Raw genomic sequence first — 24,906 nt, 5'->3', positions numbered from 1 at the left:
AATGCCCCTGGGTGACCACCAAGTAAAACCAGGGCCGGGATGGGCCAGACTTTGGGCTGATGCCGATGGGGGGATTTTGATAAGCCGCCTGGAAGTTTCACGCCGTCTCCAGTTGCAGACAAGCCTAGGCATCTGCGGCAGGAATTACCTGAAAACTCCACCTTCTCTTCCTGCGCAAAGATTCCCATCTAGCATCCTCCGGATGTCCATGCTGGCGGGGGGGATTATGGGAGTTGAAGCCCAAAACACTTGGAAAGCGCAAAATGGGGGAAACTGAAGTAGGGTTCGGATAAGCTTGCAGGAAAAACGCCTTTTTTAGAACTAGCGATGCGTCTTGTGGTTACTAAATGACTCGGAAAGGGGCTAGTAATTCCTTGTTGTGAGAACTAGGAGGACGCCAATTTCGTCCTCGCCCCCCGTTCGCGGGGCTGAAACATCAGCGCCACGATCACGGGAAGGAAGACTAAACAGCCAGGCTCGGACGTCAGACCGGCGCCTGAAATCGGAACCTGGCCACCCTGTGGACTACACGTCCCCTAACGCCCCAGGCGCCCGACGGGACGCGCTGTTAACCACCCCGTCTCCACCTGGGATTTGTAGTCTCCCGGCTGGCCGAGGTTCCCGGAGCTCCACCGCGGAGGGAAACTACTCTTCCCAGAATGCAAAGCGGAAGGAACGACTGGTGTGATTTTGAAAAGGAGGAGAAGGTGGACGGGGGGGGGGGAGAAAAGTAAAACAAGCCCCTCCGCGAAGCTCCTCCCCCTCCCCGCGTCGGGTTTTCTGGGCGTCCGGCCGGCGGGGGGCTGGGCAGGGGGCCGAGCGGAGGGCGCGCGGCGGCGGCGGCGGCGGCGGCGGCGGGGCCGGCAAGCCGGACGGGCAGGGGTTAAAGGGAGGGAGGGAGGGAGGGAGGACGAGCCGCCTCCTCCTCCTCCTCCTCCTCCTCCTCCTCGCCGGGGGAAGCGGGCCTTCCTGTGACAGTTCATTTCCTGGCCGGACGGGCAGCGAGCGGAGCGGGAGGCGGGCAGCGGCGGCGGCTGCTCGGCATGGTCTTCCCGCTGCCGGCCCCCGGCCGCCTCGAAGCCCGGCGGCCCTCGCTCCTCGGCCGCCGCCGCCTCCTCCGCCTCCGGCCGCTACTTTGTAGCGATGCTGCAGGGCCGGCGCGGCGCCCGCAGCGGAAGCCGCGATGGTAACACTGTGGCCCGGCCAGGTAGCTGCGCCCGCGCGGGGGGAGGCCGCGGCGCTGGGCAGTTGCCGGGGCGGGGGGGGGTCTTCCCGCGCCCCTCCCTGCCCGTCGCGCCCCTCCCTCTGCCTTCGCGCGGGGGGTCGAGAAGGCCCCGGGGGCCTCCTCGGGCGCTGCCGCTTGGCCTCCCCGCTTCCCCCTCTCTCTCCCCGGGTTTGGGGTCGGGACGGCCGTTGGCCCTGCGGGCGAGGCCGCCCTTTCTCCCTCCGAGGCCTCGCGAGGATCCCTGCCCGATCCTGACGATTCGGGCTCCGGGGCTGACGGACCTCTAACCTGGCCTCTTCTCTGCCTTTTTCCCTCAGGTCTGAATGCGAATCGTGCCCAGGCTCTGCCTCTCAGGACCGGGAGAGTGAAAACATCCTCATCTGCCCTGTAAGGAGGAGGAAGATCTTGCTCCCCAGGAACTAATCTGGTCTCAATTCACGACGACGCAGAGAGTTGTACAATTTCATACAGAAGTACCTCTACCTTTGTATCTGTGGCGGAGGGAAGGGCCGGACCTGCTCAGCCGAAGCAGCAGCCAAGCCAAGCCAAGCCAAGCCAAGCCAAGCCGTGCGTGCGCGTTGGGGACAATGAAGAAATTTTTTGACTCGCGACGGGAGCAGGGAGGATCTGGAGCCGGTTCGGGGACCATTGGAGGAAGCAGCAGCAGCAGCGCTGGGCCGGGGAGTGGATACGTCGGCCGAGTCTTCAACATGGGGAGGCATCAGGTGACCGTGGAGGAGGTCGTAGCAGAAGGTAAGGCGAGGCCCACGTCTCCCTCCCCCCCTCCCTCCCTCCCCCCACCAGGGTCTCCCTCTAGCTCCTTAGCTAATCCAATTAGTGGGAAAACAGTCTTCACTTTTGCTCAGGAGACCTGCTGTTCCTCAGAGCGGAAGTCACCTTTATTAAAAATATTGGAACCTTGCGCTGAGGGCTACGAATGATGACCGGTATAGGTGACAACCCTGTCTTGAGTTTTCAGTCAACAGGCATTCCTAAAATAGCCTTTCTGAGAACGGGCAGGCGACCGCCAAGGGTATCCCTTCACCAGGGTATAAGCTACCACCCCCTTCCCCTGTTTAATGGTGTTATGTAATGTGCTAGGCTTCGTGCATGCAAATATCCATGAAAAAGAAGAGTGTGTCTTTTCCTTCCGGTGCCACCACTATAAATAAAGGAATAATTAGAGGCCTGGGTGGTATTTCCTCTCTGTGCAGGTAGTGCAGGTTAAGAACGCCCGGTTTAAGGATGGCCCATAATTAAGCATGGAGCCTCTTGTAGCAGATTCCGAGTTAAATACACGATGGTTCATTACACAGTACTACTTATACAGCATTATACAATAATACTGTTCCGGCTTACACGCAAATTCGACTTAAGGACAGATCTTGGGAACGGAACTCATTCTTAAAATGGGAACTACCTGTACTTATAGCTCCTGCTGCGTCACAGGTGTGGGGTGGTGGCCAGCTTGTCACCATGGCCTCTGGGCTCCAAATGATGGGGTTACATTTTAATTGCTGCAAGGGCTCCCTAAAGATTGCACTCCTAACATGCACCATGCAAAAAGCCCCTGGCTTACGTCTGAGTTAGATGCGCGTCGTTAAACTGGACTTTTCAGACTTTGAATGTAAAAGCTTGAGAGATTTTGTTTTCTTCCTTCCCCCCTCTCACTGATGCAAGGAGCAAATTCCATACGGAAGAATATAGACTTGGCCTTTGAGATTTCTTTGTTTCTTGGGGTTGTGATGGAGCAGAATCATTTGGAAGGGGGGGGGGGGAGAAAAGAGTTGAGTCTTATGCAACGCATCACGAACGCTCAAGTACCCAGAGGGGGACTTTTGGTTAGCAGCATCAAACAGAGAAGCCCTTGGCTTTGGGGATGGGGCAGGCCATTCTGCGAAGGCCATTCGCTCCTGCGTGTGTTGTACCAAGGGGGGCATCTTGTATACCTGGTTTTGGAAAGGATGCTCCTGGGTGTTAAATCCGCGGGGGCTGATTCTGACCCCAGGTTACCGAAATGCTGCTGGTCATGGTAGATTGCCGCAGACATGACACAGAGTACAGAGTGAGTGGGCAAGCAGCCAGACCTCCTCATACCTCTCCCACTTGCTCCAAAATTATAAAGCCGGGACAAAACGCTGAGTCCTGAGTTTACCTGGGGCCCTGCTTTGCTGATTCAGAGGAGACCTTGTCTAGGCAGTGCTCCTCGGGCTGAGCTTTACAGGGGTCCTGTCTTCCTCTTCTCCCTTCGTAAGGGCACTGCAGGAAAGTTGAAGCCTTCTTTGTGGTTCAGTAATTGCTGAACGATCCTCATGAGCTGCTTGCCAGTAGATTCCCTCATGGAGAAAATGTGGTCCGCCCCCCCCCCCCCCCCGCCCAGCCCTTGGTAGTATCCGATGTGCCTCGTTCCCTGGAACTTGCCTTGCATGACAACGTAGTGAGCCAGGAACGACAGCAGAGTGGTTGGTCTCTCTACGCTAGGGTTTATTTTGGTTGGAAAAAAACGGTGTTGCTCTCCCTTCCTTCCCTACCCTGGGAAAAGTGTTTGTCTGTACGTTCAGACCTACCTTATGACTGCTGAAGCATAGAGGGGCTAAAGTGTTAGATCGGGGAGGAACCGAGTGGGAACCTAAGGTAAGCTTAGGCTGAAGACCCCAGTTACGCCCTGCGAGCAGGTCTGCCTGTGTTCTGGGCCAGGTTACCTTTCAGGAAGGGGCTGAGGTGTCAGTGGGGTTTGGTTTCCAGGATCAATCCTTCAACCCCCTTCTGCATTGAACTTCTGGCATTGCACTAATTAATCTTCGTCTTGGCCAGTCTCCTAAGGCGAAACTGTCGTGAAACAGGGAGTGGCAGCTATAGTGAAGGAGAGGTTGTTTATAGTGCTCAGAGTGTGATGGGTGGGGTGGGAGAGTATTAAAAATGCTGAAGGACCTTCCAAAGGGGGTTGAGTCTCTGTGTGAGCAGGGGCCGTATTATGGATTGATCAAGTGTCTGTGATGATTGCTTAAAAGGGAGTTAAGGTGTGGTTGCCCAGATTTTAATTTAGAGAATGTGGGCTTGAATTTAGCTGGCTGGGAATCCTAGGAGATGTAGTCCAACTCCTCTGGAGGGGACCCGTCGGAGAGAGATTGATGTCATGTTAAGAGGTCTGACTAGGCCATGAACTTGGGTCTAAATCACCACTTAGCTGTGAACCTTTGGGAGTGAACTTGGGCCAGTCTGAGGGAAGGATGGTGGCCTGGTAGCTCAGTGAGGTAAGGTTCACCTAGCACTTTGCATACGACATTGAGGTTATGAATAATTTAGCCCTGAAACAGTAGCTACCAGAAGGAGGCCTTCAGCTTCACTAAGAAACCTAGTTTCAGTTGGTCTGAAGGCCCGTTGCTCTAATGTGACACAGAATCCTTTGGAAGAACTTCTTTTGGCGGAAGGGTGAGTCAAAATATTTCTGAGCAGCATCAGAGCTATGTAGCACGCATACTCACATCTAGCACTTTACTGAAAACCTCTTTGTTTTTTAATACTTGAATTATGTATTGATTAAACAGGATTGTGAAGCCGTATCAAAGCAAGCAGATTCTTAAGATCAAAGTGGTCATTGTGGGTATGTCATTACCTCTTTGTTCTTTCTCTCTAGTTGCAGCAAAATTAAATTTTAAAATTGCACATGGCTTAAAGATCAACATTGGATCTGAGTAGGGTTGTGCCCCCCCCCACCTGGACAGCAGGTTTGCAACTTGGGGGTCCTCCTGGACTCCAGGTAGATAGAAGCCATGTCAAACAGGACCTTTAGCCAGCTTTAACTGATGCACCAGTTGTGGCCTTGCGTAGAACAGGAGATGCTGAAGGTGGTCACTTATGCCCTTGTCATCTTTGGTTTGGATGACTAATTTGCTTTACATGGGGCTACCCTTGAAGAAACATCCGTTGGTACACCATGCAACAGCCCGTTTGCTCATGGGACAGTCTTGTTGCTGCCATATAGTATCATTGCTATGGGAGCTCCACTGACTACCGGCGTGTCTCTGAGTGCAATTCAGGGTGCTGGTAAAAAGTCCTAGGTAGCTCGGGAGATGGGATGCTATGACTGACTTTCCCAGATAGATTCTGCCCCCCTACCCCAGTCCAAGTGAACAGGTAATGCCTGCTGGAGGTCCCTGCCAAGAGGTTCAGGAGGAGCAGATGCAAAAGTGGGCATTTCCTTATGGTGCTTGTCTCACCTGGTTCAGTCTGCTCCCCAAAGGGTGGATGGACCTCACTTTCATGGTCTCCAAAAGCTTGTTCAAACTTTTCGGAAGACCTTTGGAAGTGATCGTGTTTCTTGGCACTGACAGATGAATAGTATGATGTCTTTGGATTATGATTTATTGTGCTTTTATTCTATTTTGCATTGGTATTTCATTACTCTTGTTCGTTATGTACCCTGCTTTGCTTTTCCTCAGATTGAACTGGTATATGCATGTTTATAAATAAATAAATAAAGAAATATTAAGATAAAGTCTCCCTTGAGCCAAACTTAACTCCTGGTGACATCACACATACATCCGTGGAGTTTTCTTGGCAATGGAATGGAAATGCCTTCTTCCATGAAGTTGACTCCCCAGTCTAGTCTACAGCTCTGGGATTTCAAGTTTGTGGCCCATCCAAATACTAACCAGACCCTGCCCTGCTTAGCTTTGAGAAGTCAGCCAAAGTCAACATGGAGCTGTGGAGAAGTATACCCTAGGGTACATACTGAGGGCTCAGCTTAGTTCTGTGAGGTATTGGTAGATGTGTCCAGTTTATCCCATGGTTGTACTGTGGACAGCCAAGAAAACAAACCAATGGATCATTGAACAAATCAACCCAGGGTTCTCACTTGAGGCACAAATGACCAGACTCAAATTATCCTGCTATGCATTATGAAAAGATCCAGCTCTCTTGAGAAGGCTCTAATGCTGGGAAATGTGGAGGGAAAGAAAAGAAGAGGATGACCAGCAGCAAAGTGGATGGACTCAGTTGTAGTGGTGATGGGGGCATCATTGGAAGACCTGAAAGACCAAGTGGAGGGCAGATCATCCTGGAAAAGTTCCATCTGTGTGGTCTTTAACTGCCTTGATAGAACATAAGCAATCAATGGAAAGACCCAGATTCTTTGAAAAATCCATAATGCATGGAAAGGTAGAAGACAAGAGAAGACGACGACTAGCAGCAAGGTGGATGGAGGCACCATTGGAAGACCTGAAATACCAGGTTAGGGACAGACCATCATGGAGAAAATGTATCTAGTTGCTAAGAGTCAACATTGACTTGATGACACATAATCCCCCCCACAAAGTATTCTTTCAGTCTGCTTGTTCTTTGTCATCCTGTAGGAAAAAAGATGATGTCACACGTCCTAGCTTAAGCTGCTTCCTGATGTACGAGTTTTCTGTCTGTGGGAGGCTTATTTCAGAGAACATAGACACACACCGGCATCCCAAGAGTGATAGACACTGTCTCAGGCCACAGACCCTCCATGGAATCCCAGGTTCCACAAGAGGTTGGTACGGTTCCGTGAGAGATCGTGGGGGGACAAAGTCAGTTTTGGAACTTCATGGACCATGCAATACTAGCATTTGCAGTGGTAGGAATTTTATGCCCCATGACTCAAATGCCAGCCTGCCACTTTGCTGTTGTAGAAGTGAATTGTATTGTAATGTTTTCGTATTTTTTGTGATTTTTATGCAGGGCTTCCTTGAGACCTAAAAATTATTTCAAGGGTTCCTCCAGGGTAAAAAGGTTGAGAAAGGCTCCTCTAGTCTAGCAGTCTCTTTCCAGAAAGGCCCCAGAGATCCCAAGATAGGGAACATGCATGCGGTGTCTCAGGGTAATAAAATTCTCCCATCACTGGTATTGAGAAAGTCACTGATCTTTATGGCTGTGGGAGGCAGAGCTTGAAGTTCTGCGTTTGAAGGTGTACCAAGTTGTGGCATCTGCACCCAAGTGATCAGCTCAGCCCCTTTAATGACTTGTGCTTCCAAAGAAATTCGAGAGGGTTTGACTGTAACAACTGGAATTTATATTGCCAAAAATGGAAAATATATAATGCTTGCTAGCATCTTCTGGGTAGAGAGCTTTAGAAAAATGCAGTTGCTATCTAAAACTCACCTGCCCTGCTAAGGTCTCATCTGCTTCTTTGAGAGCTCTCTGTCCCTCCATTTAACCATGGAAGCTGTCAGAGACACGGAATCCTGTTCCTCCCTCCCTCCCTCCCTCCCTCCCTCCCTCTCTCTCTCTCTCTCTCTCTCTCTCTCTCTCTCTCTCTCTTTCTCTCTTTTATCAACTTGCCTGTTGAACGCTTCTTGAAAGTCTGCAGCAATTTTGAACAGCTGCAGGTGACCTAATGAAGATATTGGCTCCTTGGATGTTGCTTTTCTTCTCACAGCCAACCTAACTATTACACCTTTTAAAGAATGATTTGCGTCAGTTGGATTTCACACATGTGAGTTCTTTATGGCTGTGGCTTGCATGTGTGAAAGAGCCACCACAGACCAAATGTTGCAGAATCTTCTTTTGGCCTGGCATCCTTCCAATATAGCGCTTTCCATTAGACGCTACTTGCATCTTTGGCCATCATCCCAGTGATAAGAAATCAAGTTGTTCCACTTCTGTATGATCTCGAATTTCACCCTGATGAATTCTGCCCAACGTGGGTGCTTTAAGCAATTCTTCCCTCCCGTTTTTCATAAAGAAGTTTGGGCTGTGGGGATCAAAGGCATGTTTTGCATCCAGAGGGCCCCATGTTAGCTCAGGCTTCCCTGTCCTCCAGAGATCTTGGCACTGCTGCTCCCAGAATTTCCTAGCCAGCTTGGTCTGAAGGACGCCAGGGTGGGGAAGGCTAGCCTAAGTCCTTCAGCATAAGAAGCTTCAGTTACAGCATCTTCCAAGGACCTCTGTGGCCCCTTGACAATGAAAACAGGCAGGACTTGATCAATGGACTAATTTGGAATGAGGTGGATTGATGCGTTAAAGGACCTTCCTCTGAAAGAGAAACGTTCTAGACCATGCAACTCAACCTGAACAAAGGTTTATTGGGTGGCAAGGGCTTTCAAGCGTATCAATCAGTTGTCTAACTGTGAACCCGTGTTGGTGATCAGAAAGGGAAGTTTGCAAAGCTGTTTCCCCTTGTGTGGCTCAGAGTAGGGATGTCCTCAAAGCCTGTGGTTTGCTGGTGACTCAAAGAATCAGTGATCGAGCATAACCGAACTTCCCATTTATTTATCCTGAATAAGTCTTGATAGGGAAGCAAAAAGGCACGCTTAACTGTTTTTAATCTAAATGCCAAATCTAATGCTGGTGTTGACCTTAATGCAGATTAAGAAGACCCTTGGTTTTATAACCAATGATGCAGTGCTTTTCCCCATAACCATCTACTCTATGGAGCTCTTTTTGTTTACAGACTTTTCTTAATAAAAGATTATTTCCCTATTTTGTTACATTAAACGTGATTAAATACATCATATTTCACATAGTTACTTTGGGGGTTTTGTACCAGCTTTTGGTGTCTAGCACCTGAAATATCACTTAAAAGGCAGCTCTCCATGACTCCTGGGTTAAAACATTTGTCTGCTTAACCGTTTTTGTGTATTGTCCAATCCCTAGGACTCTGGCCAGCGCCCAAGAAGCAAAACCAGAAAAAGAAGTAACACAAACAATGCCATATAATCTTTTACATAAGTGAGATGGGTTGCCCAACAATCTTCTGTGGTCTGAAGGCCCACTGGACAAGCAGAGAATGGGGAGGGGGGCTGTGAGTGGCCTGTTTTCTTGTGGCCCCGTGGATCCCTCAGGGGGTGGGGTTCTCAACAGGGACTCCTCGGCGATGCGATTGAATGGATCCAGTTGTGTTGGGTAAGGCAGTCCCTGACATACCCCTGGTGCCAAGCTTTCTAGCTAACGACCCTCCTTTTGAAGAGCAATAGGGAGAGCCACTTCTGGGGACGCCCCTCTTTCTATTCCCTTCCGCAGTGCTGACAGTCCCCTCCCCGCAAATGCAGACCAGTTGTATTGACGTGTTGCTTAGTATTAAAGCAGCAAAATAGCTGATCCCTTCTTCTTAAAATAGGATTAAAATCAGTTCCAGCTCTCATCCAAGGAGTCTGGCCCTGATAGCGGGGGGGGGGGAGTACCCCTTCAGAGGGGGAGGGAAGAGCTGAGCCTTGCTCTCCCCCCCGGCCACGCTGTGCCCTGCTCCTCTTGCTTTCTAAGGAAGACGATTCTGGTCTCGAAAGGAAGAATCTCAGCATTAAGAACAGCGAAACTTTTCCAGGGCATCTCGGCTCTCTCATGACTGCACACTTTTCTGAGCTGAGTCATGCTACTGGGCACACGCTCGCTCACTCTGACACTTCTCCTGTGCTTTTCCTTGCAACTCAGAAGTTGCTGGCCGTCAGCTGTAGTGAGAGGGAGATCTCGTTTTTAAGCCGCTCCTTAAGGTTGCCTTTGCTGTTCCGTGGCCCACAAACGATCGCCAGACTTCGTGCTGCTGTCTTGCTAGGTCTGCTCAGGAGCTGCCCTTTGCCCTGCCGTGAGTCACTGTTCGGTGCACGCCTCGCTGCAGGGAGGAGGTCAGCCCAGAGCAGGGACTCATGCGAAAGGCAGCTTCCTTGGCCGGTGGGCGGCTGCATCTGGGCCCGATTGATTGCCCTCGGTGGAAGCCAAGCCCGTGAATCACTGGCTGTGTTCACATAATGTGCAGACCTCAGGCCAGGTGACCAGCATTTGCACAATGTGCTAAAGTTGGTTCGTATTAAGCTTGGTTGATATTTTTGTCGTTCAGAAGCTCTGTCACTCGTTTGCTCGGTGTGGCCCCAGAAAATAGGTTGCTTCAGTAACCCTGTTAAGAAGGTTGTGTGAACCCACCCAGACTTGGTGGGGATGGGGGGCTGTCGTAATCCCAGTAGATCAGGGCCCTATAAAAAGGACCCTGAACAATTTAAGTGGCACTTAGAACAAAAACAAAAAGTCAGTCATGTATTTATTGGCTAGATTTGTGTCCTGCCTTTCGTTCAAGACAGTGTTCCTCAACCTTGGCCGCTTGAAGATGGGTGGACTTCAGCTCCCAGAATTCCCCAGCCAGCATGGCTGGCTGGGGAATTCTGGGAGTTGAAGTCCACCCATCTTCAAGCGGCCAAGGTTGAGGAGCACTGCTTCGAGAACTCAAGACAGCCTACATGGAGATTTTTGATTTCATGCCTCATTTCTTGTGGATGCCACGGATGGCTTCGCACAACATGCTAAATAAGTCTGAAATGGGCTTGGATAAGCATGTTGCAGAAAAGTAGGCTGTTGTCTCAGCATGTTGTGTGCAGTTGTAATCTGTGGAGGGGTATTGGGCATAGTATTGTGAGTGCAACATCTGGGCTTTGTGAACAAAATCTGGTTAAAACCTGATCCCGGGCCAATCCGTAACCTGGTGTTTTCCATCTTCAGTATGGAAATTGCTTAAAACCTACTAATATTAACCTGTTAATTAAGCAATCCAGTTTTCTCTGAATGTTTTCACGTATTCTGGACCGTAATTCCCAGAACTTGCAGGGATTCTAAGAAATGCCAGCTTAACATGACTGGAAAGTACTCGGTGAAAAAAGCTGTTTTGACCTGTGTTGTTCTTCTTTTTCTTTAAAGATTACTTTATACACAGTTTGACTTCCTTTTAATCACATGGAATACAAGTTATAAACTGAACGAACCGTACCTGGAGAGGTAGCTATTGGGTGGTGGGCCGTGAAAATATTAAATTCCCAGGGTTCGCCTTTAGCTGTTAGACTCCCTGATGGTTGGGATTTTTGCCTGCAGATAGACCGTAGGGCACGACCGTCCCAGGAAGCCTTCCTGCGGAAGTCCGTTCAGCCGAGTGGCAGTTTGCAAAGGGCTTGTGAGTAATAACCCCGTGCTCTCTGGCATTCCAGCGCGTTTCTCCATGGGAGCGTGCTGGGAGAATGTGCAAAGCCATCATAAAAGATCATTAGGGCGTTAGGGGTAAGAATGGAAGTCACTCCAAACTACGCATCCAGTTGCCACCGGTCACACGGGGAGGTGACGCGGCGCCCAACGGGCTTTGAGGCGTGGCACCACAACCATTCGAGGCATGAAGGGAACTCCATCCTATTAACTACCCTCTGATCGGTAATTTAATCTTCTTTAAAGCAGAATAGGCCAGCCCGAGGAGCTGTTCAAACCTTGCAAGTTAAATAAAACAGTACAGTAAAGATTCCAGACTCTGGGCTATTATTCTGAGCCAGCTGGGAAAATTTCTACTCTTCTGAAGTCTCTTTGGGCTGATTTCTCTGCGTCTTGTTAGGCAGCAATTCGAGATCCTGTAGTTGAATTCGTCATATTAATTACTTCATTATGCAGGCTTATAAACGCTGAAGAGTGTTCTTTGTTTACGAAAGCATGCAGGTTGTTTACTTGCTGCCTGGTTCCAAGCAGGATCAGATTTCTTGGGATAGATAGGGCAAATTGAGTGTTTGGCTCAATCTTCACGGCTGCTTTCTCTAACCTGATGGCCTGGCCATTTGACCATGGGGATTTATTTATAGGGATTGTAGCCAAATAAAACTGGAAGGCACTGTCCAGGGAGGCATGCTTTATAGCATACTGTGCAAGGTCTGTGCACTGCACACTGAGTTTCTGAACTCAGCACCATTTGGTTTCTATTTTTTTTTTAAAGCCACATTTATTGTATCTTTTTCCAGGCTTGGTGTTTATGGGCTTCAGTGCTCTGGATGGCCATTAGATAGCAGCAGAGAGTCACAGTTTGATGCACGACTTTGCTGCCGTCTTGTCCTGCTGGGTGAGAATGATGGAAGTTGAATCCATCACACTGACGGGCTGAATAATGTGGCTTTATTGATGCACACTTGCCAGGGGGAATTTGGGCTGAGATCTGCCATTCAAGGTAAAGGAGGGAGCTGTGGAAGAATCCGCAAAGGGTTCTTTTTCTTTTGGGAGAAGGCACAGCGATTATATCAATACTCATGTCCAACTTTTTTTTTTTCCTTCTCAGTTGAGAACTGCATATGTGGATCTGATTGGGGTAGGGGTGACACAGAAATATTTTCTTTTAGTCCTGCCTTTAACTCTACTTTGCTACACACGGTCTTATTATTCTGTATTTCATATTCTGTTATGGCCTAATGGATAATCAATAAAGTACTTCTCAGTGGCCAGGGGACCTAGGGCAAGTATCATGACCATTTGGAGTGCTAAGGATTGGGGTTACTGTTTCACCAAATGTTTGCCTTTCCTTCCTTCCTTCCTTCCTTCCTTCCTTCCTTCCTTCCTTCCTTCCTTCCTTCCTTCCTTCCTTCCTTCCTTCCTTCCTTCCTTCCTTCCTTCCTTCCTTCTCCTTTTTTCCTCCCTTTCTCCCTCTCTCTTTCTCTCTCTCTCTCTTTTCTGTAGAAAGCCACTGGGAAATCCAGCCTCTGCGGTTTGGTAGATTGTTGCTGAATTTTGGAGACATGCAGTCTTGGGGAAGCTCCAGGGGTCCATAAAAAGCAGGAGAGCTGTGTGAAGCTTGCCCACCACCCTTTGTAGCAAGAGCCCTCAGCACACTGGTGACAGTTCAGCCCTCCTTCCATGACCATTTTTCAGCTAAGGGCCTTGCAAAATCTAATTGCACCTGAATTCCCACCCCAAGCTAACATCCTCTCTGATAAGCAGATATTCTAGGACCCACCCAGAAGATACATGAGCAGCTCTCTTCAGCTATTGATTGAATTTTCTGCTTAAATTTTCTGCTTACAAATGACTCCCCCTTCCTTAGAAAACATCAAACAAATAAGAAAAATCTCAAAGCCTGTTCGCGTGGTGTGGTCTCAGGGATGATGGTGTTCCTAATACTGTAAGGTTTAACCAGTCAAGCCTGTTTAATTCTAAAAAGCAGCCGACACTTTCTGCCTCCTCTCCAGTTAATGCTTTAGTAAATGTCCTGAGCTGGAGACCCACATCTATCTAGTCTTCTTGTCTCTCTGGGGAGGGTTCACAGCCGCACCCACGAGCCCAAGCACTCGCCTTGCACGCTTCCTTTTTACAGCAGGTTGCTGTGAAACACTCCTGGGGTTGCCTTGCTTCAGGTACTGCTTCGCCCTCTTGACCTCTGCTCCCCCCCCCAGCCAAACCTCACCAAGGACAGATGAGGACCCGGAGAGGTCTGCTGACAGTGGTGGGATTTCCGCCCGCCTTAAGTTGTGAAATCTGAATTCTGTCCGAGGAGCAACTTTGGTGTCCCGGAATGGCAAGTGGATCAAACAGCGGAACATGAAAGATAACCTTTAAGGTCTCAGTTTGGAAGAACTGGTTAAGACACATGTTTTAAGACACACAGACACACGCACACAGATGGATCAGAATCAGCTTGCAGGTTTGAAATCTAAAAGACGAAGCTGATTTTTTTTTTCAATTGCACCCTATGAAACGGATAAAAGCTGCAGCTGTTGTGCCCTTTTTGTACCCTTGTTGGTGATTCCTGTCTGGCCGCTGTGAACGTTGGAGACCGGAAGGCTCGTCTCAGCCTGATCCACGGGCCGCTCTTCTGCCCTGAGCCTTCCAGCGTGTGCGAGCTGCCGGCAGATGGAAGTATAATCCATAGGCCACCAGGTCCTTTTTATGCAACGTCCATGTTTTGTCTTTAATAGTGATGAGTTAATATCAAAGCTTGTACACAATCATTATCTCTGGTGATTGTGTACCAGGTTTGTTTTTTAATGAGCAAGATATCCGTGTGTTGTTCACTCACTTAAGGAGCTGTAAACCTCCTTAAACTGACGGAATCCAGTGGCAGCCTCCGGCTGCCCCACCCCACGGCTGTTCTCTTCCTCGAGCTCCTGGGGGGCCAGAGAGGATGTGAGGGTATGTGAGGGCCAGCCATCTTGCATGCAGGCCACCCAAGAACTGCCCTCTTGCTGCGAATACGACGGTTTACGCTCTCGTCCTGGCTGAAATGAATAAAATGCCCTGTGAAATTGGGAGCGCGGGCAAGCTTGGTCGTTCTTCGCCAGCCACGTTATGACGGGAAGGAACTGTGTGGGGGCAATATCTGTCACAGGCTTGATCCTTGAAAAGCCCTGGTTTAAGCCTGCGCTCTAGTCTAGTGAAATACTCAACTGTGCAAAGCTCCGAAGGGCTTTCCAACCCACGGGGACAAGGTAGAGCCTCTTGTCTGCCCCTGGATTAATCAGGCAAGACCAGATTTCCATGCCCTCCCCCTATACTGAGGCCCCCCCAAAGGTGTGGCACCACAATCCCCATAGTTCCTAATCAGTGAGGCCTCAGCCAGAAGCAAGTCGGTGGAACCAGTTTTAACAGGTGTCTCCAGCGCTTGCCATGTAACATCTGGATTCCTGCTTCGTGAAGCCTCTGAAATGTGACATTTGAGAGTCACAACATGCTTACTACGAATGTCAATTTTTTTGGCATTTTGTTTCTTTTGAAAAGAAAGAAGAAAGAAAAAAAGGCAGACATAGTCACAGAATACACACACTACATGGAAAAATTTGCAAAATAATGTAAGCGGAAATTGAAAAGAAACACAGACTGTTCCACTGGAAGAAATCTTGTCTTTATTCTTATGCATCAGTCCAAGAATGGCAAATAACATTCAACGTTGCCCGCAGAAGGCCTTATTTGTAGGTGCAGGAATGAGAATATTGGCTGAGGCCCAACAGGGTATCTTGGATCCTGCACTGCGCCTGCTTGCAATTTATCCTTGGAATGCATACGCTTGAAGAGATTGTCATCTCAACAACTTATATGTACTGTAAATAAGCTCTTTGCAGAATAAGGTAACTTACTGTGGCAACAGATTCACTTCCATTCTCTTTCTGCATTGTGCTGGATTTGAAGGATGTTCGTTGCAGACATCTCAATTGCTGCGGTACTTTGTACATGGCTGTAGTTCTGGACCGTTGCTCCGTCTCTCCTTCCTTTTCATCCTACCCATAGCAGCTGCTGCCCCAATGCTGTTTGCTTACCCACCACTTGCCCCCAGCAGAAGACAACCAGAGACATAAAAGCTCTCCTTTGCTCTGAACCCCCTGAAGAAAGGCCTGGCTCTCCCACAGCCCAACAGGGTGGGTGATGGTACCCAATTATACATCTCTGCCCCTGGCGAGTTAAGTGATGCTGTGACCATCTTATCCTGGCGCCTGGAGGCTGCGATGAGGGTCTGGATGGGGGACAGCAGGCTTCAGCTGAACCCCGGCATGGCTGAGTGGCTTTGGGTTTGGGGGCCTTCCGGGGCTAGGACTCTGCCGTCTTTGGAGCTGGATGAGGTGGCCCAGACAGAGGCACAATCTGGGGGTCCTCTGGGATTCACGACTCCTGCTTGAAGAGCAGGGGGCGGTCGTGGCTAGGAGGGCCTTTGCACAGCATCCTGTTGGGTGCCACTTGTACCTGTTCCTGGATCGTAAGGCTCTGCTCACAGTCACGCATGCCCTGGTCACCTCCCGTTTGGACTTCTGTAATGCGCTCTACATGCGGCTGCCCTTGAAGTGTATCCAGAAGCTTCAACTGGTGCAGAATGCAGCAGCGGGGGCTGTTACGTGTGCCCGTAGAAGGGTACGCGCTACACCTCTGCTCCACGAACTGCGTTGGTTGCCAGTCTGCTTCCGGGTCCAACTCAAGGCGCTGGTTGTGACCTTTAAGCCCTTCATGGCATGGGGCCGGGTTACCTGAGGGATCGCCTCCACCCGATTACATCTGCCCTTCCCATCAGGTCTGGCAGAGAGGGCGGGCTGCGGGTCCCATCTGCCGGGGAATTACACTTGGCGGGTCCCAGGAGGCGGGCCTTCTCTGCCGCGGCCCCCGCCTTGCGCACTCTTCTCCCCCGGAAGTGAGGTCAGCCCCATCCCTGTTCCTGAAGCCCCCCAAGACCCGGCTGCGTCATCAGGCTGGGGGTCCCAGGGGACCGGTGAAATTTTAAGGTGGCTCCATTACTGTGGTTAACATTCATTGTCTCTTGTTCTGTGTACTTTTTAAATCGTTTTTATAGTTTTAATAATTACTGTTTTATATGCATTTATTGGTTTTCTTTGTAACCGAGTGTTGTACACCGCCCAGAGTCCCTTTTTGTGAGATGAGGGGCCATATAAATTTGATAAATAAATAGTATGCCTGCTCCTCCTCCAAGGGAGGAGTGCTTTTCTTGGGGGGATCGCAAAGCTTTAAGCCTTTCGAGCTGCTGCCCCTGTGTTATCTTGGCTGCATCGGCCCCTGTTGTGGTCGCTGACTTGACCTCTGCAATCAGGATGTTTTGCCCCTGGCGCCCCCCCCCCCCCCATGTGCTGATTCCTTCTCTCTTGCTTCTCCGATACATAATCTGCTTTTGGGGAAGGGAGCGGTGATCTTTTTTCCTTTCCAGGACGAGCTGATAAGGCAGTTGTGTGTTTCATGCCTCGTAATCTAAGAGTTCCCCTTGCACAGAGACTTGGAAGGCTGCAGTTGTATTGTTGGGAATGGTCGAACTAGCTGCTGCTGCTTCTTTTAATGGCTGTATTTTCTACTGGATGAGGGGCTGAGACCCTGGGGCTGACTTCTGACCTCTGCTTTCCTGAGGACGCTAGCAAAAGTCTCTTTAACATGCTCTAAAACCTTATGAAGGCTTAAAATCTATACGGCAAGTCTAGGCAGACTTCTAGCAAAGGGACTCAAAGCAAGATGCAAGTTGGAAAGTTGTTAAAAAAAAACAGTGACATTCGGTGAACCAGTGGGTGAAAATATTAATAACTTTTTAATAGTTGGAAATTAAAAAGCTTCCTGAAAAAAGTTTTTTTTTTTCTTTTTTGCCTGACAGGCATTTCTAGGGGAGGGGCGGGTACTCCAGGCCTCAGGATTGCCTGCGATCCAGAATTCCCACCATGACGGTCAAAATCAGTTCCATGGTTTACAGTTATTGCAAGGGGGGTTACTTAAAAATTGAAGGAAGAGTCAACCTGGAGTTGGGCGGTGCCAAATCAAATAAGCAAGCAGAAGTTGCAAAACTATTGCTGAATGCAGTTTCCAAAAAAGCAAAAATGTTGGGGAGGAAGGAATGAGCGAGGGGTAAAGGTGCCCGTAGGGTGCTAATGATCAAGCGAACATCTTTATTTTGTTGACCAAGCTGGTTTTAATCTGCAAGTGAAGATTCTTCACTGGTAGTTTTACCAAATGCAGAGAAAGTGCCTGCAATGCTGTTGATGTGATGGTGGCAGATTGAATATAAGATTGAATATAATATATGCCAATTTAGTGGCGATTGAGATATGCAACTTATCTTTAAGAAAAGAAGTCTTAAGTTCTTTTCAAAGGACTGGATTTACTTCTTACTGGAAGACGGGCAGCTAAATAAATGGAACCAAGGAATTCACACAGAAGAGATTCAAATCTATTTCATTTAAAATAAGAAAACAGTAAATATTATGAGTAGCAACATCAGTCGGTAAAATCCATAGATTGGGGAGGATAATAATTGGTTCAAAAGTTCAGGGAATTCAAAAATTAACCAACCCAAAGCTTCAAACTGGCACGGAAAAGATAGTATGACATTGCTGAAAAGACTCCTTCCTTGGTTGTCAAATCTTTAAGCGGGGGGCATCCAGGTAAGTGTCTGTAAAACGATATTTGAGAAGAATTCCTTGAAGGTCTTTTAGCCTCGAACAATTAGGATGTTAAAAGTAAGAAATAAAATTAACCTGCATTGTGTTTCTGGCCCCATTTCCAAACAAATAGCTTCCTGAAATAGGTAGAGGGGTCAAAACAGTATGATTGATTGACTGATTTCATGCCATCAAGTCCTGGTTGACTCTTAGCAACCACATAGGTAGATTTTCTCCTAACTGGGTCCTTCAGGCCTTCCAAACACCCCCCCCCCCCAATCACCACTGTAACCAAATCCATCCACTTTGCTGCTGGTCGTCCTCTTTCCTTCCACCAGCATGAGTGAGATAAAAATTTAGCTAGTGAGGTATTTTGTACCTGGTGAAACTTCAAAATAGACTTCAGAGAAAGGACTGATTAGTAGATTAGTAACATCTACCATGCTCTGATCTGGTATGTTACTAGAATTCTAGCCCTTGGGTGAGCGCAGCCAAGATATTTCTGTTCAAGCGGATCAAAGAAGAGATGTCAGCCTGAGATGAACAAACCCCCCAGCTGTGAACCTGTTCTTCAGTGAATGCCGGTCAAGGCTCCTCCCACCAACAGCATCTTCCTTTTCACTGAGTTGTGCTTCTTTCCTTTGCAATCCATCCAAACACTTGCCCATTTCTTTTGCTGCTTCTCCTGACTCAGAATGCTGGTGGGATTTGATTCCAAACCTCAGCACCATATTAGCTCATGGCCCAAAAGAGTCTGAATGTTAAGCTGCTGGAGAGACACAGTACAAGCACAAAGAGTGTGCTGTGGAACCAGAAGTCACCCTTCCTTGGTGCTATCATCTGAAGCTGATCCAAAAGATAGGAGAAGAACCGTTTATGAACATCTCTCCAAGCCCCACACGCAAGCAGACAATTCTGATGGAATTTGGACCTTTGGAGAAATCCAGGAAAATTGACCGTTCTATTCCCTGTCTGCCAGGTTAATCAACAATTTCAGGACTGAATCTGTGCTGGAAACTGGGCTGAAATAATCATTCAGGGAGTGGTTATATGTAGATTTTCCCACCCCAACCATCCATCACCCTGAGGTCCCACCATTAAAATTTGTTGCCAAAAATTTCAGCAGCACAATTTTTCTTAAAAAAAAAAAAAAAAAAAAGACTGAGGATGGGAACGAGAGACTTTTAAGAGGCACACCATTCCCACTCTTAAACTGTCCTCCAAATCGCAAACAAGGAAAAAAGGAGCTGAAACGGTCAGCCCCATTCCCTCTGGGGATGTCACCCAGCCACCGGGCAGCCTCCTGCAGAATGAGGGACTGAGTTGCGGTCCAACTCCTAAGGAGGTGGTTTTCCCCAGCATCGTGTCATCACTGCATCGGTTGTATGTTCTGGTACTTGGCACAGCCCTCTGGCTCCAGAAAACGCTCTTGATTGGAGCAGACATTCCATCTCTCAAGATGAGAGCTTTTGAGCCCATCTTGACCCTGCCTGAAGGCCAGGTGAATGAGTCTTATCTTGGAAGATGTCTGCTCCTATCTCAGATGAGAAATGCCTTGCAGTTGCTGTGCATGTTTTAGGTAACTAGACATAACTGTGACTTTTCATGCCTTCTCTGAAGAGTTTGCAGCCTTTTGGAGATGGGACATATTTGGACTTTTAAAATTATGTGCTGGGCATTCTCACAAAATAGCTGCCAGGGTGAACAGGGCCAGGCACAAAGCCCTCTTTGCCATCAAGGTTGCTGCCCAGGATGTTCCCTACCATCGTAGCAGGAATTATGGGGGGTTCACAGGAATTCCTACAAGCAAAACTACTGCTGCAGTTCATGCTCAACTTTGCAGCATTTCACCATTTATTAGGTTTTTAAAATCATATTTTAAAAAATGCAGGTCCTGGTGGGGATCAGCAGAGGCATCTGAGAGCTGAAGTTGCCTGCCCCATGTTTAGAGAAGTGCAACTATTTGGATCCAGGACAGGAAAGGTGCTTACGATCCAGTGTGCAAGATCGAAACTACTTTTCCTACTTCAGAGCCACATCCTACATTCCTTATGGTTTCATTAATTCATGGAGCTTAATGTTTACAGTTTCATGGCAGAGCTGGGGTTTGAATGGATGTTTTCCCACCAGCCCTTTCTCCGCTAAGGGACACAGAATGAATTCCTTCCTCGTAAATCCCAGTAGGGTTCCTTCCCCCCTCCCTGCTGTTGGAGTTGTAGACCAATGATTCTTGGACTTCTGCAGGACTGTAGAAGACCACGCAAGAAGTATTTTTTGTAGCAGCTGCTGTCTTTTGGAGTCACAATGATGGATTAAACCATCCTGTGAAATCTCCTGTGTGTGATGTTGTGATTAGAGTTACAGGAATGGAAAAGAACTGGCGTGAAGACAGAATGTCAGGCTGTCCTCTTCGTACCTGCTGAAATATTGCAGCTCTGCAGTGTGAGGCTTTATTTTCCATCCCCACCTTCATTATCTGCGAAATGGCCAGCTTGCTCCTATAGCCCGGGATCTAGAGAGTGGCTTGCCACAGCCCGAGAGGAACAGCCTTCTCCTTGGTGAATATGAATCTGATCATGGTGAGAACAGATCTCTGCTCCGTCTTGAAGCTGAGAAGGAGGCCTGGAGCTCCACGGCATAGTTGCCTTGGATTAGAGTATCACTTCAGGACTAAAGGCCGATTGGTTGTCTGGGTTAAGTAGCCCTCCATGCCCAGTGATCATCCATTTCTCTGGAAGAGGGAGGTCCTAGCTGCATCCTTGCCTCGTAGCCTTTTTCCTCCTCTTATGTGCATCTTGCTGGGTAAAAAAAGGTGTGCCTGACTCCAGATGACTACATGGACACATCCATGGAATTTTCTAGGCCACAGCACAGGAGTTGTTTGCCATGGCCTCCTCCCTGTGTGTTTTGATTTTCTACTCTAGTCTGCAGCTCTGACTTCTTGGTGCTTGCCCATCCAAGTACTAATTAGCCCTAACTCTGCTTAGCTTTGGGAAATCAGCCAAGGTCAGCTTGTGCTCTGCAGTTCTTCAAGTTGCAGCAGGCCTTATTCCAAGCCCAGAATTTAGCCCTGGTGCTGAATGATGTTATTGTTCTATGAGCTTCATTGAGTTTTTGGAGGTCTATTGATGGACTCGGAATTATTGAAAGAAGTTGCTAATGAAAGACCTCTTTCATTTGCAGTTTGGTGAATGTATCATGCAATCCAGCGTCGTGGTTTAGTTCAAAGTCTTGGGGGCAGGCCCCAAGGCCCCCGAGTCAAATTTATATTGTCTAAATTTAAACAACATTGAATTTAGTTTTTCAGAGAACATAAGGGTTGGGAGAGATCTTGGAGATCATCCTTGTCCTGCCTCTAGTGTTGGGAAAGTGGCCCCTGGCATGCAGTTCAAAGGCCATATGTGGCTTGTGGCTCAGGAAAAGTTGAAACCTCTTCCCTGATTGCATTCATTCATCTTTATTGTGCCTCCCTCCCCCATGGCACTTGGGAAGATGTCCAAATGCCATAAAAGTCAGCATAAGATGGGCTTCAGCCCTGCTTGGGGAAGGAACACAGTTGCAATCAATCCTAAAAGTTTGCCTGGTATGGAGACCAACTTAAATTCACAATCCCTTCATTTTCAGTTACTGGGTTGGCCCATTATGCTAAGCTACAATTTTTAAAGTAAAGCATATTAGCTGAGTTTACAAACACTAAACCATAGGCTATGGCTTACCAACAGCAATGGCTGAGTTTACACACTGCATCACACATAAACCAAAATGGAAAAAAACCTCAAACATGCAGTCTTAACATCTTGACATTGCTGATGTCCCTTTGGCTAAAATAGCAACTGGAATTATTTACATTTAGCAGGACCATGTCCAGATATTGGACTTCAGGTAGCTTTTACCACTCAGGAGTTCTGCTCTGATGATTCTGTGTCAACAGTTGGACCAGCATTTGATTATGGTACATTGCACCATTTGCTGACATCCCCTGCCTGGTGCCTGGAGGGCTGACTCACCTTCCTCTCTGGCGGGAGGGTCATACCTGAATCCAGAACTGGACCGGTGCTTTTGAAGCCAATCTCCTGGGCTGCCCCTCACTGTGCTGACCAGGTGAGAGCAGAAAGGGAGCCCTAAGCAACCGTAACTGTAGGCGGCTCTTCTCATCCGTAAAGGTGGGCACTTGAGGTTCAGCGTCATGCCAGCCCAGGGTAGGGAGGGGGCTGCATTGGGTCCTGTGGGGCTGCCAGTGCCTCTCTTCGTCCCTGCCTCACCCCTCCCCTTTTAAAACTTAAAGGAAGAGCTGATATACTGTAGAGGAAAGAGCCAGCATAATTTTCATTTCCAAGAATATCTTTGTACCTGGGTGGCCCATCTTTTGAAATACAGGGGGTCCTCGCTTAGCGACCACAATGGCTTCAGTAACAGAATCTTGCAAGTCTGATTGTGCCTCCTTCCCCTTCTTATACTCTGCTTCTGAATATTGCCTTGTTACCCAGGGCTTCAAAAACGTTTCAGCCCCTTTTGCTTAAGCATGCATAACTCCACCAAGGTCATCTTCCTTCCTCTACAGAAGGTGTTTTTTTCTGGGAAGTGGGAGTCAGCTTTCTCCTTTCTATGCCATGGGTGGGCATCTGCTGCCCCTGGTACCCTTTCCTGGGCCCTCAAAGTCCTCACTACTCATGATCGTGAAAAACTTATTTTGAATGTGGAAATCCCATGAAAACGGTGTAGCCTAAGCCCTAATATAGACATTTCACAGATAAGCATCTTCTTTCTTGGGAAGAAAGCTCTTAAATTTCCCCCAATCTGAGTCCCCCCCCAAACATGTGTCACTTTGCAGCCCTCAGCTCAACAAACACATGCAGTCCTTAGCTGCAAAAGCTTGCTTCTTCCTAGAATAGGCAGTGACTGTGTTCACATGCTATAAGTAAGACATAGATCCTATATTGGAATTGTGACTAAATCTGGATCTACGAGTGACTGAGTTGGTCCTTCTTGCTAGGCTGTAAGGCTGCCTTAGAAGAGAAGCCACCGGCTGCGTCCGTGAGCGGGTATGGCTAACAAGCCATCTTGGTCTAGCCAAGCTCAGCGTGACACGTGAACGCGAGACTCTTTCCTGAAGAAAGCTGGGTGTGAAGACATTTCTAATCTCCTTGGGCAGGTGAACCTGCATGCTTGCATTCTTGTGTCACGCCGATCATGACTAACCACCCCACAGGTGGCTTGTTTGCTGTACTTACTCATGGATGAAGCCAGCGAGCGCATTCACTGCCAGACTTGTGGTTTGAATGAGCCCCATAACATGCAAACTCGTCGGTAGTGAATGGGGATATGAAAGAGTGAAACGAAACCCTTTATCTGATCTGTGGGCAGAGATCATCAGAGCCTGGGAAAATCTAATTCTGAGCGCTCAGCCAGAGCGAACTTCTGAAAGAGGACGGGGGTGACTCCCTCTTGCTTTTACCTTTCTCTTTTACGAGAGGAGTGGGCGCATATGGCTCAAAGCCCTGCCAGCAAAGCCTGATCCAGAGGCTGGGTTGGAGATCCGGAAAAGATCCGGCGGTTAGGGACTGGTGGAAACTAGATATGAAGTAGGATTTTGATACGTTGCTATTAAAAATCATTTCAGCTGCAGTGTCTGTTTTGTTCTTTGTGTGTGTGTGCACTTGTGTGTTCTTGGCTGAAAGAGCAGCAGCTGAGATAATTCCTCCAAAAGTCACCGTTACGTTCTTCTATTCTTCAAATTCCTGTTTAATTCTTTAACCTTGAGATACACGATAAAGACTTGAATTCTTATTGCATCAGTTACTCTCTTTTGGAAAGGAATTGATGCAAGCACACTTCCCACCTGCTTGGTTAAGCTTCAGAAGGAGGGAAAGCCGGCAAAGAATTTGCCACTTTCCCCCTCCGTAATGCAGTATCAGGAGAGGATTTCTGGGGGAATCAGGCTGGCGGCAGCATTTGTACCTGACAGGAGTTGTGAGAGGGTGTAGTAGGGGTTGTGGAGGAAGGGCTTAGAGACTCCTCTCCTGGGAACCAGAGGGCCTCACGCGCTGCCTCCCGGGGGTGGTGCCAGTGGCAGGCACGTGGCATTGTAGAGCCTCATGGAGAATATTCAGAATGAAAAATTGACACGGCCACAAAGAGTTTTCTTGAAAGGTCCTTAAGGTTTGTGTTACTCACGTTTGCTCTACAATGCTTAGTTATATTACCAAACTAGTTTCAGGTCTCTAATAGATTAAAGGTAAGGTATGAGCTTGACTTGTGGGCGTGCCTGGGTGTGCCCGTTCTATTTTCTTAGCAAGAGGAGAATAGAAAAGCGGCCGGCTGTTGCTTTTGGAGATCAGCTGAGGATAGCAGCAGAGCTGGAAAAGTCTGCTTGGAGACCAGCTCGGCTCCTGCAGCGCTTCTGGCTTGACACAGAAGCGGCGGGCCCTTTGCCTTTTTTGGTGAAATGTCTCATCTAATCTACCACCCTGAAATTTCTTAGCAGTTTTCCATACGAGAACTTAGCAGGGCTTAGCTTTTCTAGTGAAATTAGGTAGGCCTTTTCATTGTCCTGTTGGCGCACTTTTAATTTAAATAAAACCATGTAAAAAAAATCAGTCTAGAAGTGAGGAGGTGCTCTTCCCCTCTCCCCCCAATATTAAGGGATGGGATTCCTCTAGAAATCTTTGTCCCTGCTTGAGGAAGTAGAAGTGTTGGGCAGAGTCTCCTGCCTGGGTGAGAATCGGCTGAAAACCCTTCCAAGGTTTATTTGAAGCTGCTGCGGTTGAGGGGTTTTTTTGCTGTTGTTTCGGTTGACTTGTGATTACCTGAGTGCTGCAGAGTTGTTCAAGGCTTGAAAACTGTGTTTTCCTGCAGCAACACCCCCTCCCCCCATTATGCTAAAATTGTAGAGTGAGTCGACTGGGGGTGTTTAATGGGGCACAGCAGGAAAGTCAAAGTTGGACGTTGGGTTTGGAAGTTCATCCCTTTTAGGAAATGTTTAGGCTGTAACAAGTATTTAGCAATCTTCAGCAAATGGAAAGCTGAATGAATAAAAAAGAACTGCTGATAATGCTCCTAAATAAACATTTTCAATTATAGAAA

The 24,906-nt window shown here is 48.2% G+C and overlaps 1 protein-coding gene across 11 annotated transcripts in view; it reads left to right on the top strand.

The window, feature by feature from the left end:
- The first annotated feature begins 931 nt into the window (after positions 1 to 931).
- The window catches only part of AAK1 (AP2 associated kinase 1), a 108,095-nt gene continuing 84,120 nt past the window's right edge, over positions 932 to 24,906 (top strand). For 7 of the 11 annotated variants that reach the window (XM_088151983.1, XM_088151980.1, XM_088151979.1 and 4 more), the window contains exons 1-2: positions 932 to 1,207; positions 1,543 to 1,978. In XM_088151983.1, coding sequence (XP_088008109.1) covers positions 1,813 to 1,978 — 166 coding nt within the window. In that variant the 5' untranslated portion in view covers positions 932 to 1,207; positions 1,543 to 1,812. The remainder of the gene's footprint in view (positions 1,208 to 1,542; positions 1,979 to 24,906) is intronic. The other 4 variants (XM_088151986.1, XM_088151985.1, XM_088151976.1 and 1 more) reach the window with 3 other exon arrangements.

The sequence above is a fragment of the Python bivittatus genome, unplaced genomic scaffold, assembly GCF_059951505.1.
Source record: "Python bivittatus isolate LINGU-HERP-01145 unplaced genomic scaffold, Pbiv_v1 ctg000680_np1212, whole genome shotgun sequence".
In the NCBI taxonomy this organism is placed as follows: domain Eukaryota; kingdom Metazoa; phylum Chordata; class Lepidosauria; order Squamata; family Pythonidae; genus Python; species Python bivittatus.
The sequence above is the reverse complement of the archived record's forward strand: the minus strand, read 5'-3'. Positions and strand labels throughout refer to the sequence as shown.